The sequence below is a fragment of the Tachyglossus aculeatus genome, unplaced genomic scaffold (assembly GCF_015852505.1).
Source record: "Tachyglossus aculeatus isolate mTacAcu1 unplaced genomic scaffold, mTacAcu1.pri scaffold_67_arrow_ctg2, whole genome shotgun sequence".
Taxonomy (NCBI): domain Eukaryota; kingdom Metazoa; phylum Chordata; class Mammalia; order Monotremata; family Tachyglossidae; genus Tachyglossus; species Tachyglossus aculeatus.
The window spans coordinates 1,561,440-1,582,276 of NW_024045090.1; the positions used below are offsets into that span (position 1 = coordinate 1,561,440).

The 20,837-nt window shown below is 44.2% G+C and overlaps 1 protein-coding gene across 1 annotated transcript; it reads right to left on the minus strand.

Moving 5' to 3' along the window:
- Positions 1-1,471: 1,471 nt before the first annotated feature.
- On the minus strand, positions 1,472-19,958 carry LOC119923921 (olfactory receptor 2T12-like). Its single transcript, XM_038743091.1, has 5 exons — positions 19,839-19,958; positions 19,512-19,638; positions 18,933-19,007; positions 17,936-18,071; positions 1,472-2,075 (listed from the first exon to the last, which is right to left on the minus strand). The coding sequence occupies exons 1-5, from the start codon at positions 19,956-19,958 to the stop codon at positions 1,472-1,474; spliced, it is 1,062 nt and encodes a 353-aa protein (XP_038599019.1).
- Positions 19,959-20,837: the final 879 nt, after the last annotated feature.

Here is a 20,837-nt window from a genome sequence, read left to right on the forward strand (position 1 = left end):
CGCTTAGAAGAGTGTTTGACATATAGTAAGCGCTTAACAAATACTATAAAAAATAGAAATCCCTGCACTGTACATAGTGTCTACTGAATTTGCTAAAGTCCTGTTATGCCACAGTGATATCTCTAACATTAGTCATCACCATCATCCGTGATATTTATTGAGCTCTTACTGTGTGCAAAACACTGAACTAAACACTTGGGGGAGTACAATATAACAGAGTTATCCATAGGGAGAATGAGAGAGAGAAAGAGAGAGTGAGCGAGAGAGAGAGAGAAAGGGAGAGAGGGGGAACGAAAGGGAGAGGGAGATTCCCGTGTGCATTTCCATTCTGCTTAAACACTATCCCACTTGTCTGCTGTGAGACCATGGACGAGTCATTTCACTTCTCTGTACCTCAGTTACCTCATCTGTAAAATAGGGGCTAAGAGTGTGAGACCCATATAATCTCGCTGTGGGCAGGGAATCTGTCTATTTGTTGTATTTTACTCTCCCAAGTGCTTAGTACAGTTCATTATATGCAGTAAGCATGGAATAAGTTCAATTGAGTGAATGAATAAATAAATACGAGTCAGGTACTATATCCTACCTGATTTGGTTGTATCCACCCCAGCACTTTATTAAGTACCTAGCTTATTAAGTACCTAGCACATAGTAAGTGCTTAAGAAATACTATTGTTATCATCATCATCATCATCATCATCATCATCATTATTATTAACCCCAACACTTAGTAGAGGGCCTGGCACATTGTAAATGTTCAACAAATACTATTTTTAAAAAACAGACTCCATAACATGCTATAAAAAGGAAACTGTTTATTTACCATTGAAATATCAATTAAGGTCAATGATAATAATAAGAATAATAATAATATTTGTAAAGTGCTTACTACATGTCAAGCACTGTTCTAAGCATCGGAGAAGATACAAGATAATCAGATCGCTGTCCCACACAGGATTCACAGTCTAAGTAGGAAGGAAAACAGGTGTTGAATCGCCATTTTACAGATGATGTAACAGAGGCACAGAAAAGTGAAGTGACGTGCCCAAGGCCACTTAGCAGATAAGTAGCAGAGCCAGAATTAAAACCCACGTCTTCTGACTCCCAAGGCCATGATCCTTCTATTGATTCCCAAGGAGCAAAAGCAGGAAGCTCCATAGGACCCCAGTAATAATAATAACAATAATAATAATAGTGGAATTTGTTAAGCTCTTACTATGTGCCAATCCCTGTATTAAAAGTTGGGGTAGATAGGAGGTAATCAGTTTGGACACAGTCCCTGTCCCTTATGGGGCTCACAGTCTTGATCTCCGTTTTGCAGTTGAGGGAACTGAGATACAGAGAAGTTAAGTGACTTGATCAAGTCACACAGCAGAGTGTTCGGGAGTAGGGATTAGAACCCACATCTCCCTGACTCCCAGGCCCAGCCCCTATCCCCTAGGCCACGCTGATTCCCTTTCGACACTCAGTGTTAATTTCTGAACCTGCAATCAATGAGGCCCCTCTTTAAGGCCCGCAGTACCTCCCTGTTCTTCAGGCTGTAGATGAGGGCGTTCAGCACAGGGGTGAGAATAGTGTAGAAAGCTGAAACCACCTTGTCATAGTCAGTTGAGTCATAAGAACTGGGCCTCATGTAGATATAGATGGTGGTCCCGTAGAAGAGGCCGACAACGCTGAGATGAGAGGAGCAGGTGGTGAAGGTCTTCTTCTTGGCTTCTATCGACCTCATACGGAGTATCGTCCCCAGAATGAGGCCGTAAGAGCCCATGAGGACAGAGAAAGGGATCAGCAGCATCACGATGCAGCAGACGTACATGACAGACTCAAAGACCGTAGTGTCATCGCAGGCCAAGCGCACCAGAGCAGGGGCTTCACAGAAAAAATGGTTGACTTCTCGGGAACGGCAGAAGCGATAGCTCATGGTGACCCCCGCCTGCACCAAGCCATCTGTCGCTCCGAGCAACCAGGAGACCACCACCAGGAGGAGACAAAGCCTGGGGCTCATGAGAACGGGATAGCGTAAAGGGCAGCAAATGGCCACAAACCGATCGTAGGAGACTGAGAAGCTGTGTGGCCTAGTGAATAGAGCACAGGCCTGGGAGTCAGTAGGACCTGGGCTCTAATCCTGTCTCTGTCATTTGTCTGCTGTGTGACCTTGGGCAAGTCACTTAACATCTCTGTACCTCAGTTCCCTCATATGAAAAATGGGGATTAAAACCATGAGCCCCACATAGGACATGGACAGCGTCCAAACCAATTTTCTTGTTTCTACTCCAACATTTAGTACAGTGCCTGACACATAGTAAGCACCTAATACATACCTCAAGCATCATCATCACAGGGAATTTAAGTGACTTGTCCGGGTTCAAACAGTAGACAAGTGGCAGAGCCTGGGTTAGAACACAGGTCCCCTGATTCCCAGGCTTGTGGTCTGGCCACTGAGTCACAGAGTTTACTCAGGATACTCCAATGGGCAATAACAGTAAGAATGAGAGAGATGCCATTGACCCTCATGGCAGTAATATGGTCAGGATGATCATTATCACAGTTAGTTATGATCATTATCATCGTATTTATTAAAGAGTTCTTTATGGGTCAGGCACTGGGCTAAATGCTATAGTAATAATAATAACAACAACAATAATAATAATGGCATTTATTAAGCACTTACTATGTGCAAAGCATGGTAACTTTACGATTCTCAAAATGGGCATAATTCCTAAATCGGTCAGTCAATCAATGGTATTCAGTGAGCGCTTATTATGGGCAGAGCACTCTACTAAGTGCTCGAGAAATTGCAATAGAGTTAGTAGACATAATCCCGGCCTTCATGGAGCTTACAATCGAGTAGGGGAGACAAGCAGTAAAGGAAATTACAGAGGATAAGGATGAGAAGCAGTGTGGCCTAATGGATAGATCACAGGCCTGGGAGTCAGAGGGACCTGGGTTCTAATCCCAGCTCTGCCTCTTGTCTATGTGACTTTGGGCAAGTCACTTGTCTTCTCTGGGCTTCAATTACCACATCTGTGAAATGGGAATCAAGACTGTGTGCCTCACATGGGACATGGACTGTATCCAACCTGATTAGTATTGTTGAGACTAGGCACTTGCTTAGTACAGTGCTCTGCAAATGGTTAGCACTCAAAAATACCATTGATTGATTGATTAACAAATACCATAAAAATAATATAGTACATGGAATATAGATATGTACATAAGGGCTTTGGGGTGGGATGAAATGCAGAAGGGAGGGAGAATAGGATGCGAAGTACCGCTTCCCCTCCCTTATAATCATGCCATTTCTCGCCTGCCCCGGAATGCCCTCCCTCCCCACAGCCGCCATCTCTCCCTCCCTTCAAAGCCCTACTGAGAGCTCACCTCCTCTAGGAGGCCTTCCCACACTCAGCCCCCTCCTTCCTCTCCCCCTACCCCCTGCCCTCCCTCCTTCCCCTCCCCACAGCGCCTGTATAGACATTGGTACAGATTTATTACCCTATTTATTTTACTTGAACATATTTACATATTCCATTTATTCTGTTAATATGAGTTGTTTTGTTGTCTGTCTCCCCCTTCTAGACTGTGAGCAAACTGTTGGGTAGGGACCGTCTTTAGATGTTGCCAACTTGGACTTCCCAAGCGCTTAGTACAGTGCTCTGCACACAGTAAGCGCTCAATAAATACGATTGAATGAATGAATGAATGAATGAGAAATCAGTCACGGAATGCTTAATGGAGGAGAGACCCCACTAATATCACTATTATAATTTTTAAAGTAATAATTATTAGATGATTTTAGTAGTGCGAGAGTAGTCTATATTTCAACCTGGGCTCAAAATCTAATGGGAATCAACCAATTAATCAGTGGTACTGATTGAATGCTTACTCTGCACACTGCACTGTAGTAATCGCTTGCTAAGGTACACAAGAAAATGGTATAATAAGATGAAGAATGATATGTGGCATTTGCCTATCCTATTATGCTCCAAGCGCTGTACTAAGGTTAATCACTTCAGATACATTCTCTGTCCCAGATGGGGCTGGCTCAGAGACAAAGTTGGAGAGAGAACAGGTGTGATCTAATGGTTAAAGCACAGGCCTGGGAGTCAGAAAAACCTGGGTTCTAATCCAGGCTACATCACCTGTCTGCTATGCGATCTTGGGCAAGTCACTAAACTCTTCTGTGCCTCGGTTACCTCATCTAGAAAATGGGGATTGATTGGGAGCTCCATATGAGACATGGACTGTGTCCAACCTAGTTAGTTTGTATCTATCCTACTGCTTAGTACAGTGCCTGGCACAGAATAAATGTTTAACAAATACCATTAAAAAAGTGGCAAAACTGGGATTAGAACCCAGGTCCTTCTGACTCCCAGGCCCATGCTCTATCCACTAGGCCAGGCTGCTTCTCTATATGCCAAGCACAGTACAAAGCATCCGAGTGGATATAAGATAATCAAGTTACACATGAGGATCACAGTCTAAGTACTTCATAATCAATCAGTCAGTCAATCAGTGGTATTCCTTGAGAGCTTACTGTGTGCAGAGCATTGTACTAAGTGCCTAGATGGTAGATACATTCCTTGCCCACAAGGACCTTACAATCTAAAGGGTTTTCTTGCTGACTTCCCTGCCTCCTGTCTCTCCCCACTCCAGTCCAAACTTTGCTCTGCTGCCCAGATAACATTTCTACAAAAACGTTCAGTCAATGTTTCCTCAGTCCTCAAGAACCTCCATTGATTGCCCATCCACCTCTGCATCAAAGAGAAACTCCTCACCATTGAATTTAAATCTTTCAATCATCCTGGCCCCTCCTCCCTTACCTCACTACTTTCCCACACATTTCACTCTTCTAATTCCAACCTACTCACTGCACCTCGATCTCATCTATCTCACTTCCAACTTCTCACCCACATCCTGCCTTCGACCTGGAACACCCTCCCATTTCATATCTGACAGACAATCAATTTCCCCACCTTCAAAGCCTTATTAAGATTACAGCTCCTCCAAGAGGCCTTCCCTGACTAAGCCCTCATCTCCTCTTCTCCCACTCTCTTCTGCATCAGCTCTGCACTTGGATTTACACACTTTATTCACCCCTCCATAAGCCCCACAGCACTTATGTGCATTTCCATAATTTATTTATATTAATGTTTGCCTCTAGACTGTAAACTCGTTGTGGGCAGGGAACATATCTACCAACCCTGTTATATTGTACTCTTCAAAGGGATTAGTACAGTTCTCTGTACACAGTAAGTACTCAATAAATATCATTGACTGATCCATTGAGAACACGTATCTTATTCTTAGTTTTATAGATGATGAAACTGAGGCATAGAGGAGCTAAAGAAGTTGCCCAAGAATACACAGCAGGCAAAGTGTTGGAGACAGTGTTAGAATGAAAACCCAGGAATCCTGACTCCCAGTGCTCTGCTCTTTTCACTAGGCCAGGTTACCCACCCAGTTACTTCCCCCCAGGGACATGACTGCACAGTTTCTATCTCTTTGCACAGAGAGAAATAGACCAACTTAATTTCCAACAAATCATTGAGCCTGCTCAATGGTTTGCTTCACTTCCTTTAATCGTATTTGTTAAGTGCTTATTATGTGTCAGACACTGTACTAAGCAATGGGTAGATGCAAACTAATGTGGTTGAAAAAAGTCTCTGTCTCACATGGGACTCACTGTCTCAATCCCTATTTTACAGATGAGGTAACAGACACAGAGAAATTAAGTGACTAGCCTAAGGTCACACAGAAGCAAGCGTTGGAACCGGAATTAGACTCCAGGGAGAGAGAAGTTAAATTACTTGCCCAGGTACACCCACAGACAAGTTGTGGAGCCAGAATTAAAACCCAGGTCCACTTCCTGTTTCATTGTTCTCTCATAAACACTAGGCAGGGAGACAGGCATTTAGGGATGGAACTTTATATCTCACTGCCAATTCACTATGCCACCTCAATACCACCTCTTTCCCTCCGTGGTTCTAATTCATAGAAACGGTGTGGCCTAGTGGAAAGCACACAGGAATGGGTGTTAGAAAACCTGGGTTCTAATCCTGGTTCTGCCACTTCCCTGCTGTGTGACCTTGGTCAAATCACTTCACTTCTCTGTGCCTCAGTTTCGTCCTTTGTAAAACGGAGATTAAATGCCTGATTTTTTTATTGTTGTTTTATTAATGCAATTTATTCAGGGCTTAGAATGTGCCAGGCCCTGTACTAAGCACGGGGACAACCAAATTGGAAAGTTCCTGTTCCTTACAGAGCTCAATGTCTAAGTACTCCCTCCCATTTAGACTGTGGGCTATGTGAAATAGAAAATGTGTCTGAGCTGACAAGTCTGTCTATCCCAGAAGTTAACATAGTGCTTGGCACATAGTAAGCACTTGATAACACAATTAGATCACATCTCCTTCAAGAGGCCTTCACAGATTAATCCCTCTTTTCCTCAGCTTGCTCTCCCTGTAGCATCTCTTATGCATTGTGACCTTTGAGCATCTGATATTCACCCATCGTCTACCCCACAACAATTTTGTAAATATCTTTAAAATATATATCATAAATTATTTATTTATATTAATGTCTGTCTCCCGCTCTAGAATGCAAGCTCGTTATGGGCATGGAATATGTCTTCTAACTCTGCTGTATTGCATGCTTCCAAGTGCTGTACACACCCTAAGTGTTCAGTAAGCACCATCGATTGATTAATTGATCGATCCATTAATTCTGAGAGGTGGTAAGGGCTCTAGGGACTCAGGTGGTTCAGTCTTCTAAACCAGGCAGAACCTAATCCTGTTTTTAAATGTAATCTAGGTCAGGGACTATATAAAACCCCCTCCTAACCTGGAGCCACAGTCAGGAAGTTCTTTCTAGTATCACCCCCAAATTCTTCTAGATACAACAGAGGAGACATTCTATTTTGTTTTGTTTTTATTTTGGATAGTCCAGGCTGTCTTCTTGATGGTTCTTTTTCAGTGTAATAAGAGGAGGAGGAATAGCACTTATTAAGCACCAAATATGTGTGAAGCAATACACTTTGCATGGGGGGAAAAGACAGATATGACATCAGTCAGCAGTCATGTCGCTACCTAATCCCAGATTCTGAAACTTTCTTCACAGATCCTCTCCATCTTCCATCTGTCTACTGATTTTGGCTGATCCTCTTGACATTCTTGATAGAATTACGGCATCCTTCTTAAAAGAAAACAACCTGCTACTGAGAGCAATGCCCCAAGCATTAAAAGTTTTAGAAAAAGTTTCCAATTCACCCAAGACTGAAATGAGAATGGCTTGATTATTTATCACAGTGTCTTGAGCTCGACACCCCTGCCTCCTCTCTCTTGTCTACGTCATTCATCATCCGTAGTGCTCTCTCAATAATATGTATAACTAGGACATTTGTTAGCTTTGCTGTCGGACAAGTTCATAGATAGATGGGGTAGATACAATACAATCAGATCAGAGACAGTCCTGGCCTCTTCAAATCCACCGGAATGCACCTCTTCCCATTTCAAAAGTTTTTTCTGAATTCCCATCTCCTCTAGTTAGCCTTCACCATTTAATTTTCTCTTTCCCTGGTTCTTTCCCCAGCAACTGCTAGTCCCAACTCTGTTTGTCCAACTCTGTCTCTGCTGGAATCTGACCAATATTATTTGGGAGTGGGAAACAAAGTCAGGAAGAAGTGATAGCCCCAAGCCCTCTCCAACCTTACCTGCACACGATCATCCACATCCACTGTGCCATGGGCTCAGTGAGCAGGACGCTTCTTATACATCTGACCCTATGTCATCTGAACAGCTAATTCTGGTAGAAGGGGAGTGGCCTTATGGCAAATGGAGCCTCCAGAGAGAGAAGCTCCAAGAATCACAGCACCTCAGAATTCTTAAAATCCTCTAGAGGTCTTCTTTCCCAATTTCCTTCCACCAGGGCTGGCTGAAATCAAATCATTTCAGACAGATCACTTCTCCCCGCCTCCAGTTCTTTATTCAATTATTCAATCATATAAGCAGTATGGCAAAGTGGCTAGAGCACAGAGTTGGAAATCAGAACATCATGGCTGCTAATCCTGGCTCTGCAACTTGTCTGCTCTGTGGGCTTGGGCAAGTTACTTAACTTCTCTGTGCCTCAGTTACCTCACTTGTAAAATGGGGATTAAGAGTGTGAGCCCCATGTGGGACAGTGACTGTGTCCAACCCAATATGCTTGCATCTGCCCCAGTGCTTAGTTCAGTGTCTGACATATAGTAAGCACTTGACAAAGACCATTACAGGAAGCAGCATGAAGTATTAGATAGAACATGGGCCTGGGAGTCAGAAGGCCATGAGTTCTAATCCCTGATCTGCCACTGATCTGCTGTGCGACCTTGGGCAAGTTACTTCACTTCTCTGTGCCTCAATTACCTCATCTGTAAAATGGGGATTGAGACTGTGAGACCCATATGGGACAGGGACTGTGTCCAACACAATTTGCTCGTGTCCACCCCAGCACTCAATACAGTGCCTGGCACATAGCGCCTAACAAATATCATTATTATTATTATTATTATTATTATTTTCAGTCTACGGGGGAGACAGGAATTAAAATCATTTACTGAAAGGGGAAACAGTAGATTTTAAGGATATGGCTATATGTGCTGTGGGAATGGGTTGAGTGTCAAAGTGCATGTCTTCAGTGATACTCTGAATCCCTTCTTTGCTCTTGATAATCATTATCATCATCATCAACATAATATTTTTAATCTATGTGCCAAATATCACACTAAGCACTAGGGTGGATTCACAATCATCAGACTCACAATCTAAGTAGGAGGGAGAACATGCATTGCATCCCTATTTTATAGATGAGCAAACTGAGGCACACAGATGTTAAGTGGCATGCCCAAGGTCAAGACAAGTGGTAGAGCAGGGGATCCTTCCACTAGACAGCACTGCTCCCTGGGACTAAATGGGAGAGCTCTAGATTGTAAGTGCCTCTCTAGGCTGTAAGCTCGTTGTGGGCAGGGAATGTGTCTGTTATATTGTACTCTCCCCAGCATTTATTATAGTGCTCTGCACTCAATAAATGCTCAATAAATACAAATGACTAAGATTGTTTATCTTGTATCTACCCCAGTGCTTAGAACAGTGTTTGACACGTAGTAAGTGCTTAACAAATACCCTGATAATGAATACTGCTTGACCGGACTGGAAATAGGCTCACAAGAAGTGATATTCACCCTTAAGCAATATTCCTTCTCTCCCCCTACTCTAACGTCCATCTTCAACCGCTCACTCACCACTGGTTCCTTCCCCTCTGTCTTTAAACATGTTCACGTCTCCCCATCCTAAAAAAACCCTCTCTTGACCCTACCTCCCCTTCTAGTTGTCACCCTATCCCACTCCTATCCTTCCTTTCCAAACTCCAAGAACGAGTCATCTACACTTGCTGCCTCGAATTCCCCAATGCCAACTCTCTCCTTGACCCCCTCCAATCCGGCTTCTGTCCCCTAAGCTCCACTGAAACAGTCCTGTCAAAGATCATCAATGACCTCCATCTTGCCAAATCTAATGCCTCCTACTCTATCCTAATCCTCCTCGACCTCTCAGCTGCCTTAGACACTGTGGATCACCCCCTTCTCCTCAACACGCTAGCCAAACCTGGCTTCACAGACTCTGTCCTCTCATGGTTCTCCTCTTATCTCTCCGACCATTCATTCTCAGCCTCCCTTGCGGGCTCCTCCTCCCCTTCCCATCCCCTTACTGTAAGGGGTTCCTCAAGGGTCAGTCCTTGGTCCCCATCTGTTCTCTATCTACACTCACTCCTTTAGCGAACTCAATCGCTCCCATGGCTTCAAGTATCATCTCTACGCTGATGACACCCGAATCTATATCTCTGCCCCTGCTCTCTCTCCCTCCCTCCAGGCTCGTATCTCCTCCTGTCTTCAGGTTATCTCCATCTGGATGTCTGCTAGACATCAGTGTGTCCGAGACTGAACTCCTTATCTTCCCTTCCAAACCCTGTCCTCTCCCTGACTTTCCCGTCACTTCCCGTTTCACAAGCCCACAACCTTGGTGTCATCCTCGACTACGCTCTCTCGTTCACCCCACAAATCCAATCCGTCACCAAATGCTGTCGGTCTCACCTCCACAGCATCGCCAAGATCCGCCCTTTCCTCTCCATCTAAACCGCTATCTTGCTGGTTCAATCTCTCATCCTATCCCGACTGGATTACTGCATCAGCCTCCCCTCTGATCTCACATCCTCCTGTCTCTCCCCGTTTCAGTCTATACTTTGCTGCCCGAATTATCTTTGTACAGAAACGCTCTGGGCATGTTACTCCCCTCCTCAAAAATCTCCAGTGGCTGCCTGTCAACCTACAGACCAAGCAAAAACTCCTCACTCTTGACTTTAATGCTCTCCATCACCTTTCCCCCTCCTACCTCACCTCCCTTCTCTCGTTCTACATCCCAGCCCGCACCCTCCGCTCCTCTGTCGCTAACCGCCTCACTGTCTCGGTCTCGCCTGTCCCGCCATCGCCCTCTGGCCTGGCCTGGAATGTCCTCCCTCCACATATCTGCCAAGCTAGCTCTCTTCCTCCCTTCAAAGCCCTACTGAGAGCTCACCTCCTCCAGGAGGACTTCGGAAACTGAGCCCCCTTTTTCCTCTCCTCCACATCACCCCCCTGCCCTACCTCCTTCCCCTCCCCACAAAACCTATATACATTTGTACAGATTTTGCTTGTACATATTTACTATTCTATTTATTTTGTTAATGATATGCATTATAGCTATAATTCTATTTGCTCTGACGATTTTGACACATGTCTAAGTGTTTTGTACTGTTGTCTGTTTCCCCCTTCTAGACTGTGAACCCGTTGTTGGATCGGGACCGTCTCTATACGTTGCCAACTTGTACTTCCCAATCGCTTAGTACAGTGCTCTGCATACAGAAAGCACTCAAAAAATACGATTGAATGAATGAATCAGTCAACTGTACTTATTGAACACTTACTGTGTGCACAGAACTGTACTAAGCACTTCGGAGTGTACAATATAATAGATTTGGTAGATTTGTTCCTTGACCACAAGGAGCTTACAGTCTAGAGACTTTTCTCCATCTCATTCACAAGGATGGACATGGACCCATGGACACTTTCATTCTTTCATTCATTCAATCGTATTTATTGAGCGCTTACTGTGTGCAGAACACTGTACTAAGCGCTTGGGAAGTACAAGTTGGCAACATATAGAGACGGTCCCTACCCAACAGTGGGCTCACAGTCTAGAAGGGGGAGATAGAGAACAAAACAAAACATATTAAAAGAATAAAATCAATAGAATAAATATGTACAAGTAAAACAAATAAATAAATACGTACAAACATATATACATATATGCAGATGCCGTGGGGAAGGGAAGGAGGTAACGCGGGGGGATGGAGAGGGGGAGGAGGGGGACAGGAAGGAGGGGGCTCAGTCTGGGAAGGCCTCCTGGAGGAGGTGAGCTCGCAGTAGGGCCTTGAAGGGACACGTCTCTCCCAGAATAATAATAATAATGATAATAATAATAATAATAATAATTGGCATTTGTTAATTGCTTACTATGTGCAAAGCACTGTTCTAAGTGCTGGGGAGGATACAGGGTTATTAGGTTGTCCCACGTGGGGTTCACAGTCTTAATCCCCATTTTACAGATGAGGTAACTGAGGCCCAGAAAAGTTAAGTGACTTGCCCAAGATCACACAGCAGACATGTGGTGGAGGCGGGATTCGAACCCATGACCTCTGACTCCAAAGCCCTGGCTCTTTCCATTGAGCCACGCTGCCCCACCTCTACCTGCAATCATTCTGTTAGGGTATCCATAGAGTTTTCTTGGTAAAGATATGGAAGTGGTTTGCATTGCCTTCTTCCACGCCGCAAACTTGAGTCTCCACGCTCAACTCTTTCCCATGCCGCTGCTGCCCAGCACAGGTGAGTTGTGACTTGTAGCCGATTGCCTTCCAGTCGCTAGCCACTGCTGAAGTTAGGAATGGAATGGGTATGCTTCTGCTTGACTCTTCCTCCTGTAGTCAAGACTGGCAGAGTAGTAGAAACTCTCCGGGTGCAATCCTGAGAGGATTTTCTCATCAGGGTTACCCATAATGGTAAGGTCTATGCCGAGGTTTCAGACAAAGTCGATTCAGATGTGTTGTTCAGCATCGGCATGGGAAACAGTCAAAGGCAGGTGATCAAGTAATTGAAATGTTGATCAAAACAATGGCAGAGACTAAAGTTTTACTGCATGGAAGCAGGGAATGGTAAACCACTTCCGTATTATTTTTACAAAGAAAACTATATATATATCTATCTATATATATATATATAGATAGATATATAGATATATAGATATATAGATATAGATATATATACCAAGATGTCTACAGATTTGGCCAAAGATAGGATATTCTGGAGAAGATATGTGCATAGAGTCACTTTGGATCAGAAACGACTTAAAGGCATTTGATGATGATGAAAATGGGCATTATATACCTGTTCACCCTCCCTCTTAGAATCTGAGCCCCATGTGAGATAGAGTTTGATCTGATCTTTTTCTTTCTACTCCAGTGCTTAGAACAGTGCTTGGAAAATAGTAAGTTCTTAATAACTACGACCATTAGTATTATGGTGGGGGTCAAAGCTAAAGTTAGGCAGATACCAGGCATTGTGATTAGGAAGCAGTATAGCCTAGTGGAAGAGTAGAGGCCTGGGAGTCAGAGGTTCTGGATTCAAATTCTGGCTCCACCACATGTCTGCTGTGTACTTTGGGCAAGTCACTTTTCTTCTCTTTGCCTCAGTTACCTCATCTGTAAAATGGAGATTTAATCCTCCTCATTCCAATTTAGATTGTGAGCCCCATGTGGGGCAGGGACTGAGTCCAACCCAATTATCTTGTAGCTGCTCCAGCGCTTAGTACAGTGCCTGGCACAGAGTAAGAGCTTAACAAGTACCATATTAAGCTGAAGAAGAGATGATGCTGTCTCTCAAGATTAAATGACTATGATTTAAGTGACTGAATGGCCACCCCTGTGCTCACCAACTGTGGATAAAACAATTTACTTCAAGGTAATTTACAATACTGTAATTCCATCTCACTGTGGGTAATAATAATAATAGTAATGACATTTATTAAGCGCTTACTATGTGCAAAGCACTGTTCTAAGCACTGGGGAGGTTACAAGGTGATCAGGTTGTCCCACGGGGGGCTCACAGTCTTAATCCCCATTTTCCAGATGCGGTAACTGAGGCCCAGAGAAGTTAAGTGACTTGTCCGAAGTCACACAGCTGACAAGTGGCGGAGCCGGGATTTGAACCCATGACCTCTGACTCCAAAGCCCATGCTCTTTCCACTGAGCCGCGTAAGTAACATGTCTCCCAACTCTGTGGTATTGTATTTTCCCAAGTGCTTAGTACAGTGTGCTGCACCTAGTGACCTCTCAATAAATCTATTGATTGAAGAATCTCTTGGCAAACTTTAATCGTGGTCTGGACAAGCCTACAATGATGTTTCCCTTATCAGATCACCCCGAATTAATGGATCACTAATAAAAACTTCTGCCTCTTCCTCTTCCTCTTGTGTTGGTTATATTAGAAGCAGTTTGGCCTATTGGAAAGAGCCCAGGTCTTGGAGTCAGAAGACCTGTGTGCTAATTCCAGTTCTGCCTGCGGGGTGACCTTGGGAAAAATCACTTAAATTCTCTGCACCTTAATTTCTTCATCTGCAAAATGGGGATTCAATCCTTGTTCTCCTTTAGACTGAGCCTGAGAGCCCCGTGCGGGAGAGGGACTGTATTCCACCTGAATATCTTGTATCTACCCCCAACTCTGAAATGCCTGACCCATAGCAAGTATTAACCAATATTATAATTATATTATTATTACTGTTTGTAGCCTAGTTGAAAGACGACTGGTAGCATATTGATTTCTTGATAAGTCTCACCCTTGGAGAAAGCCTAAGGGGATTTATACGCTTAGATGCTGATGGTCCAGTGTCTCATTGTGCTTCTCTTTTTCCACTGTTGTGCATCATCATCATCATCAATCGTATTTATTGAGCGCTTACTGTGTGCAGAGCACTGTACTAAGGGCTTGGGAAGTACAAGTTGGCAACATATAGAGACAGTCCCTACCCAACAGTGGGCTCACAGTCTAAAGGGGGGAGACAGAGAACAAAACCAAACATACTAACAAAATAAAATAAATAGAATAGATATGTACAAGGAAAATAAATAAATATATAGAGTAACAAATATGTACAAACATATATACATATATACAGGTGTTGTGGGGAAGGGAAGGAGGTAAGATGGGGAGATGGAGAGGGGGACGACGGGGAGAGGAAGGAAGGGGCTCAGTCTGAGAAGGCCTCCTGGAGGAGGTGAGCTCTCAGTAGGGCCTTGAAGGGAGGAAGAGAGCTAGCTTGGCGGATGGGCAGAGGGAGGGCATTCCAGGCCCGGGGGATGACGTGGGCCGGGGGTCGATGGCGGGACAGGCGAGACCGAGGTACGGTGAGGAGATTAGCGGCAGAAGAGCGGAGGGTGCGGGCTGGGCTGTAGAAGGAGAGAAGGGAGGTGAGGTAGGAGGGGGCGAGGTGATGGAGAGCCTTGAAGCCCAGGGTGAGGAGTTTCTGCCTGATGCGCAGATTGATTGGTAGCCACTGGAGATTTTATGCAGGTTTCTGGTCCTGAAATCTTAATGATGGGACCAGGGTTCATCAGTTTCCTCTTCTGTAAAATGGGGATTAAATACCTATCTTTCTTCCTACTTCAACTGAGAGCCTGAAGAGGGACAGGGTCAATGTTCAACCTTGACCTGATTATCTTGTATCTAACCCAGCTCTTAGTACAGTGCTGGGCGCCTCATTAATCAATCAATTGCATTTATTGAGCACTGACTATGTGCGGAACACTGTACTAAACTCTTGGAGAGTACAAAACAAAAGAAGTAGCAGGCACGTTCCCCGCCTACGTCGAGCTTACAGCCTAGTAAGTGAATCACAAAGATTGTAAGCTTGTTGCGGACAGGGAATGTGTCCGTTATAATGTAATAGTGTACTTAGCACTTAGTAGAGTACTCTGCACACACTTAAATGCTCAGTAAATATAAAAAATAACAAATGTCCCCTTTATCGTCATCACCATGATCAACATCATCATCACTTGGATTCTAATTCCCCTTCCACCACATGTCTGTTAGCTGACCTTGGGCAAGTCACTTAACATCTCTGTGCCTCATTTACCTCATCTGAAAAATGGGGATTGAATACCTGTCTTCCCTCCTACTTAGACTACGAGCTCCATGTGGGACTTCATTATCCTGTATCTACCCCAGTGCTTAGTATAGTGCTTGGCATAGAGTAAACGCTTAACAAAAACCGCAGTTATTATTATGTGGGAGATGGGGAAGAGAGCAGAGCTCAACTAAACTTAAGAGAGAGAGAGTTAATTATACACTGGGGACATTTATCCCTGAAGACTCTGTGAAGGAACTAGATGCCAAGTCAGTCAGCTCAGATCTCAGCTGAGGTTTTCCTCTTATTTGTTCAGTGTTGGGTCTCAGGATACAAGAAAGAGAAAAGTATCTGGTTTGGGTGAATTTTGGGAACTGGATTTTTCAAGAAGCCTGGAGAAGAGATTGATTTAGAAGTGGCATTTGGATCTTTGAAGAGCTATTCCTCTGAGGAACTCACCAGCTATTCTCTCCATCTCCAGTGCACACAGAACGGGAGGAAATGTGTTTAAAAGCAGCAGGCAGGATTTGGGAAAGAGTCCAGGAAGGAGGCCCTGAAGTTACAGGTTGTTCGGCATTAGAACAGGTCAATGAGGGAATTACCTGGCAATAGCAGGAGGAATAGCAGTGGTAGATATTGAGCACCTATTGAGTGCAAAGCACTGTACTAAGTGCTTGGGAATGTACAAAAGAAAAAAAATGCAAAACGTGCCCAAACAGAACTCACACTCTCCTTGGGGAGGCAGACATGCAGGGTTATTTTCTAATAGTAGGAACCGCAGGAAAAGGTAGTAGAGAAACATCGCAGGATAAAATATCAGAATAAATAATGAAATAAATCATTGGAACGTATTGACTGCTTACTGTTCTGTGTTCGGCTGGTTGGTTTTTTGTTGTTGTGTTTCATTTTTTTGTATTTGATAAGCACATACTATGTGCTGGTCACTGTTCTAAGTGCTGGGATAGATACAAGCTAATCAGGTTGGACACACTCCCTGTTCCAGATGGGGCTCACAGTCATAATGCCCATTTTACAGATGAGGTGACTAAAACACTGAGAAGTGAAGTGACTTGACCAAGGTCACAGAGCAGACAAGTGGCAGAGCTGGAATTAGAACTCAGGTCCTTCCAACTCCCAGGTCTGTTGCTACTCCAATAGCACCCTAGCTACTAAACACTTGGGACAGTACAATAAAATAGTTTTCAGATGCAATCTCTGCCCTTAAGGAGCTTACAATCTAGAGGGGGAGGCAAACATTGAAATACATAAGCGATAGGGGAAACATCAGAGTGTGAAAATACTTAGATAAGTGTTTATGGGACTCGGGATGGGGTGAGTAACAAAATATTTAAGGGGTACAGACTAAGTTCATAAGTGACACAAAAGGGAGGGCGAACAAGGTGGGGAAATGCGACATTAATCATGGAAGACTTCTTGAAAGAAATGCAATTTTAGTAGGGCTTTGAAGGTAGGTCTGTCTTTTGGCTGTTGGATTTGACAGGGGAGTGAATTCCAGGGCAGAGGGAGGATGTGGGCAAGGGGTTTGAAAGCAAGAGAGGTGAGCTCAAAGTACAGGAATTAGGTTGGCATTAGAGGAGCAAAGTATGCCGGCTGGGTTGTAGTAGGAGATCAGAAAGAATAGGTAGAAGCAGAAGCAGCGTGGCTCAGTGGAAAGAGCACGGACTTGGGAGTCAGAGGTCATGGGTTCCAATTCCGGCTCTGCCACTAGTCTGCTGTGTGACTTTGGGCACGTCATTTAACTTCTATGTGCCTCAGTTACCTCATCTGTAAAATGGGGATGAAGATTGTGAGCCCAATGTGGGGCAACTTGATTATCTTGTATCCCCCCAGCGCTTAGAACAGTGCTTGGCGCATGCAAGAACTTAACAAATGCCATCATTATTGTTATTAGAAGGAAGAGAGCTGATTGAGTGCCTGAAAGCCAATGTTGAGGAGTTTTCATGTGATGCGGAGGTGGATGGACGTCCACTGGTGATTTTTTGAAGAGTTGGGGGATATGGATTGAATAGACTTTTCGGAAAAATGATCCAGGCAGCAGAGCAAAGTGTGGACTGGAGAGGGAAGAGAAAGGAGGCAGGCACATCAGCAAGGAGACTGATGCAGTGGTCAAGGTCAGAAATGATAAGTGCTTGGATCAGGATGGTAACAGTTTTGGGTGGAGAGGAAAGAACAGATTGGTGACAGAGTGAATGTGTGGGCTGAATGAGAGAAGTGAGTAGAGGATAATGCTAAGATAAGTGCTTAATAAATACGATTGAACGAAAGCTATGGGTTCGTGAGACAGGGAGGTCGTTGGCATTGTCTACAGGGATTGGAAATTCAGGGAGAGGACAGAGTTTGCATGGGAAAATTAGAAGTTCCGTTGGGGATAAGTTTGAGTTGTTGGTGGGGCTTATAAGCAGAAATGTCATGAAGGCAGAAAGAAACACAAGAATGAAAAGGAGTGAGGTCAGAGTTGGAGAAGTATTTGGGAATCCTCTGAATAGAGATGAAAGTTGAAGCCATGGGAGTAAATGAGGTCTTCAAGAGAGTTGGCAGAGTTGGAGAATAGAAGGGGTAATCACTTAACTGTTCGGTGCCTCAGTTTCCTTATTTCTAAAATGGGATTTAGATATGTGCTCTTCCTCTGTCTTAGATTGTGGGGTAAGGACAGCGGTTGATCTGAATGTATTTACCCCAGTTGGTTACCTTGGATAAATGTTCTCAGGTAGATGGCGTTTTGAAATGGCTTTGCTTTATAAAGAGGACCTTCTTGAAGTTGATCCCGATTGAGAGGTGTGGAGGTGACGGAAAACACCAGGGGAGAGCAAACTTTGAGTGGACAGTGATATATTATATCTCTTACAAGAGGCCTTCTTTGATTAAGCCCTCATTTTCTCCTCTCCCATTCCCTTCTTCATTGCCCTTGCATTAGGATTTGGACCCTTTATTTAACTTTCACTGAACCCCACTGCACTTATGTCCCTAACCATAATTTATTTATTTATTTATAATAAGTCTGTTTCCCCTCTAGAATGTAAACTCGTTGTGAGCAAGGAATGTGTCTACCAATTCTGTTATATTGTATTCTCTCAAGCTGTCAATGAACAGTAATCTCACGGTAAATGCACAGTAAGGGCTCAATAAACACTCTTGATTGATTGACTGGTTTTTGTTAAGTGCTTACACTGTGTCAAACATCATTCTAAGTGTTGGAGTTGATAGAAGATAATCAGGTTGGACACAGTTCCTGTCCCACTTGTGGCTCACATAGGTAGGTGAGAGAACAGTTATTTAATCCCCATTTTATAGTTGAGGAAACTGAGACCCAGAAAAATTAAGTGACTTGTCCAAGGTTACACAGCAAGCAATTGACAGAGTCAGGATTAGAACCCAGGGTCTCTGACTCCCAAGCCAGTGTTCTTTCCTCTAGGTCGTTGCTGCTTCTCATATAGATGGTATTTGTCCACTGTTCGGCACAGAGGTGGCCCAGCCATCCTTACGTCCAGTGTTTAATTTTAAGGGCTCACCCTCAGTCAAGCAAACTATCGATCAATGGTATTAAATACTTACTGTGTGCTAAGCACTGAACTACGAGTTCGGGAAGGAACAATACAAGAGAGGAGGAAAACACTTTCGCTGCCATTAAGGAGCTCTCAGTCTACAGGAGAGATAGACATTAAGATAAATTACCAGTAGGGGAATGGGAGAACATAGAGGTTTGTACTTCAAGGCTGTGGTTTGCTAAAGAGATGAAAATGTTAATAGCTAGAAGAAGAAAGAGGGGTAAGAGAGGGTAAAACAGTTAGTTCGGCTGAGTGGGAGAAGCAGAAGACTGAGAAACAGAAAACCTGGATCTTAATCTCTGTTCCACCACTTTCCTGCTTTATGATCTTGGGCAAGTCACTTCATTTTTCTTATCTGCAAACTGGGGATTCAATAACTGTTCTCTCGCCTACTTAGACTGTGAGCCCCATGTGGGACCAGATTATGTTGTGTCTTCCCCAGTGCTTAGTACAGTACTTGACCATAGTAAGTGCTAATGAATGCCACAATTTTCATTATTATTATTATTATTTTCTCTGTTTCACATTTCCCACCTGACAAATGAGGATTAATTATCTATTTTCCCCTACTGTTCTGGTTGTGAGTCCCATGTGTGGCAGAGATCGTGGCTGATCTGATTATCTTGAATCTACCTCAGCGGTTAGCACATAGTAAGTGCCTCACAAAAGCTACACTCATTATAATAAGATTATTGGACAAGAGCACAGTGCAGGAGCTGAGATGCCATGGGAGAAGAGGACCATTCAGTAACAGGAAGCTCATTGGTGTTGAGGCCAAGAAGCATAACGTTGGAAGGTGGGTGGGTGGCGGGGTGGCAGCAGAAGTGGACCTTCTGAGGCAAAGCATGCAAGGCCCAACCAAATGGGGCCAGCAAGACATTGTGTTTTCAGGAATAAAACTCTTGGAAAACTATTTGCAAGATTGAGGAGGAGATGCAAAGAGCAACAGGCAGAAAGGATAACAAGATGTCAGGAAATGACTGGATCTGGCAGGACTCTTCCACCACACATCTGTCCCTGGACTCCTCTTCACCATCATCATGCTGGCGTTCCTGTTGGCTCTACTTGGCAATGCCACTGTGATCCTTCTCATCGGGCTGGACCCCAGACGCCACACCCTCATGTACTTCCTCCTCAGCCAGCTCTTCCTCATGGACCTGCTGTACCTTCCATCTTTGTTTGCAAGATGGCAGCTAACTTCCTGTCAGGGGACAACTCCATTTCCTTCGTTGGCTGTGGAATCCAGCTCTTTCTCTTCATGATGCTGGTGGTCGTTGCGTTTCTCCTCCTGACCACCTGTCACCCTCAGCAGTATCCAGTCCTCATGCGTCCTAAGGTCTGTGGGCTGATGGTAGCCGGGTCCTGGCTGACAGCCCTGCTGAATGTCTTGATTCACTGTGTCTGCACTCTGAATCTCCTCTTCTTTGCCTCCTGGGAAATTCACCACTTCTTCTCTGAGATTCCTGCCTCCTGGACCTAGTTTGTCATGACACCGCCATCTATGAGAACGGTCTCTTTCTTAGTGGTGTTCTGTTCCTCCTCCCCGCAATCTCCATCATAATGGCCCCCTATAGGCAGATTCTTCAAGCCATCCTGGGGAAGGGGTCAAGCCAATATCACAAAAAGCCCTGACTACCTGCTCCTCATGCGTAATAGTGGCCTATCTCTTCTATGGAGCTGCTACCGTCTTCCAAAATCCTACCACATTCCGTCTCAGGGCCAGGTAATGTCATGCTCTAAACCAAACCCTCTCTCAAGCTCAACCCCCGGATCTTCAGCCTCTGAAACTGAGAGGTTGTCAGAGTCCTCAAGAAAGTTCTGGGGAGATGAGGATTTCCAATGGGGATCTCTTAGTTCATGGAGGCAAAGACAAATACAGATGGATTTTTTGGTTGTTTGAGACTCCATTTTATTTTAATGCTGTTTGTTAAGTTCTTACTATGTGACAGGCACTTTACTAAGCACTGGGGTAGATATAAGATAATTGAGTTGTACACAGCCCATGCCCCACCTGGGGCTCACAGTCTTAATA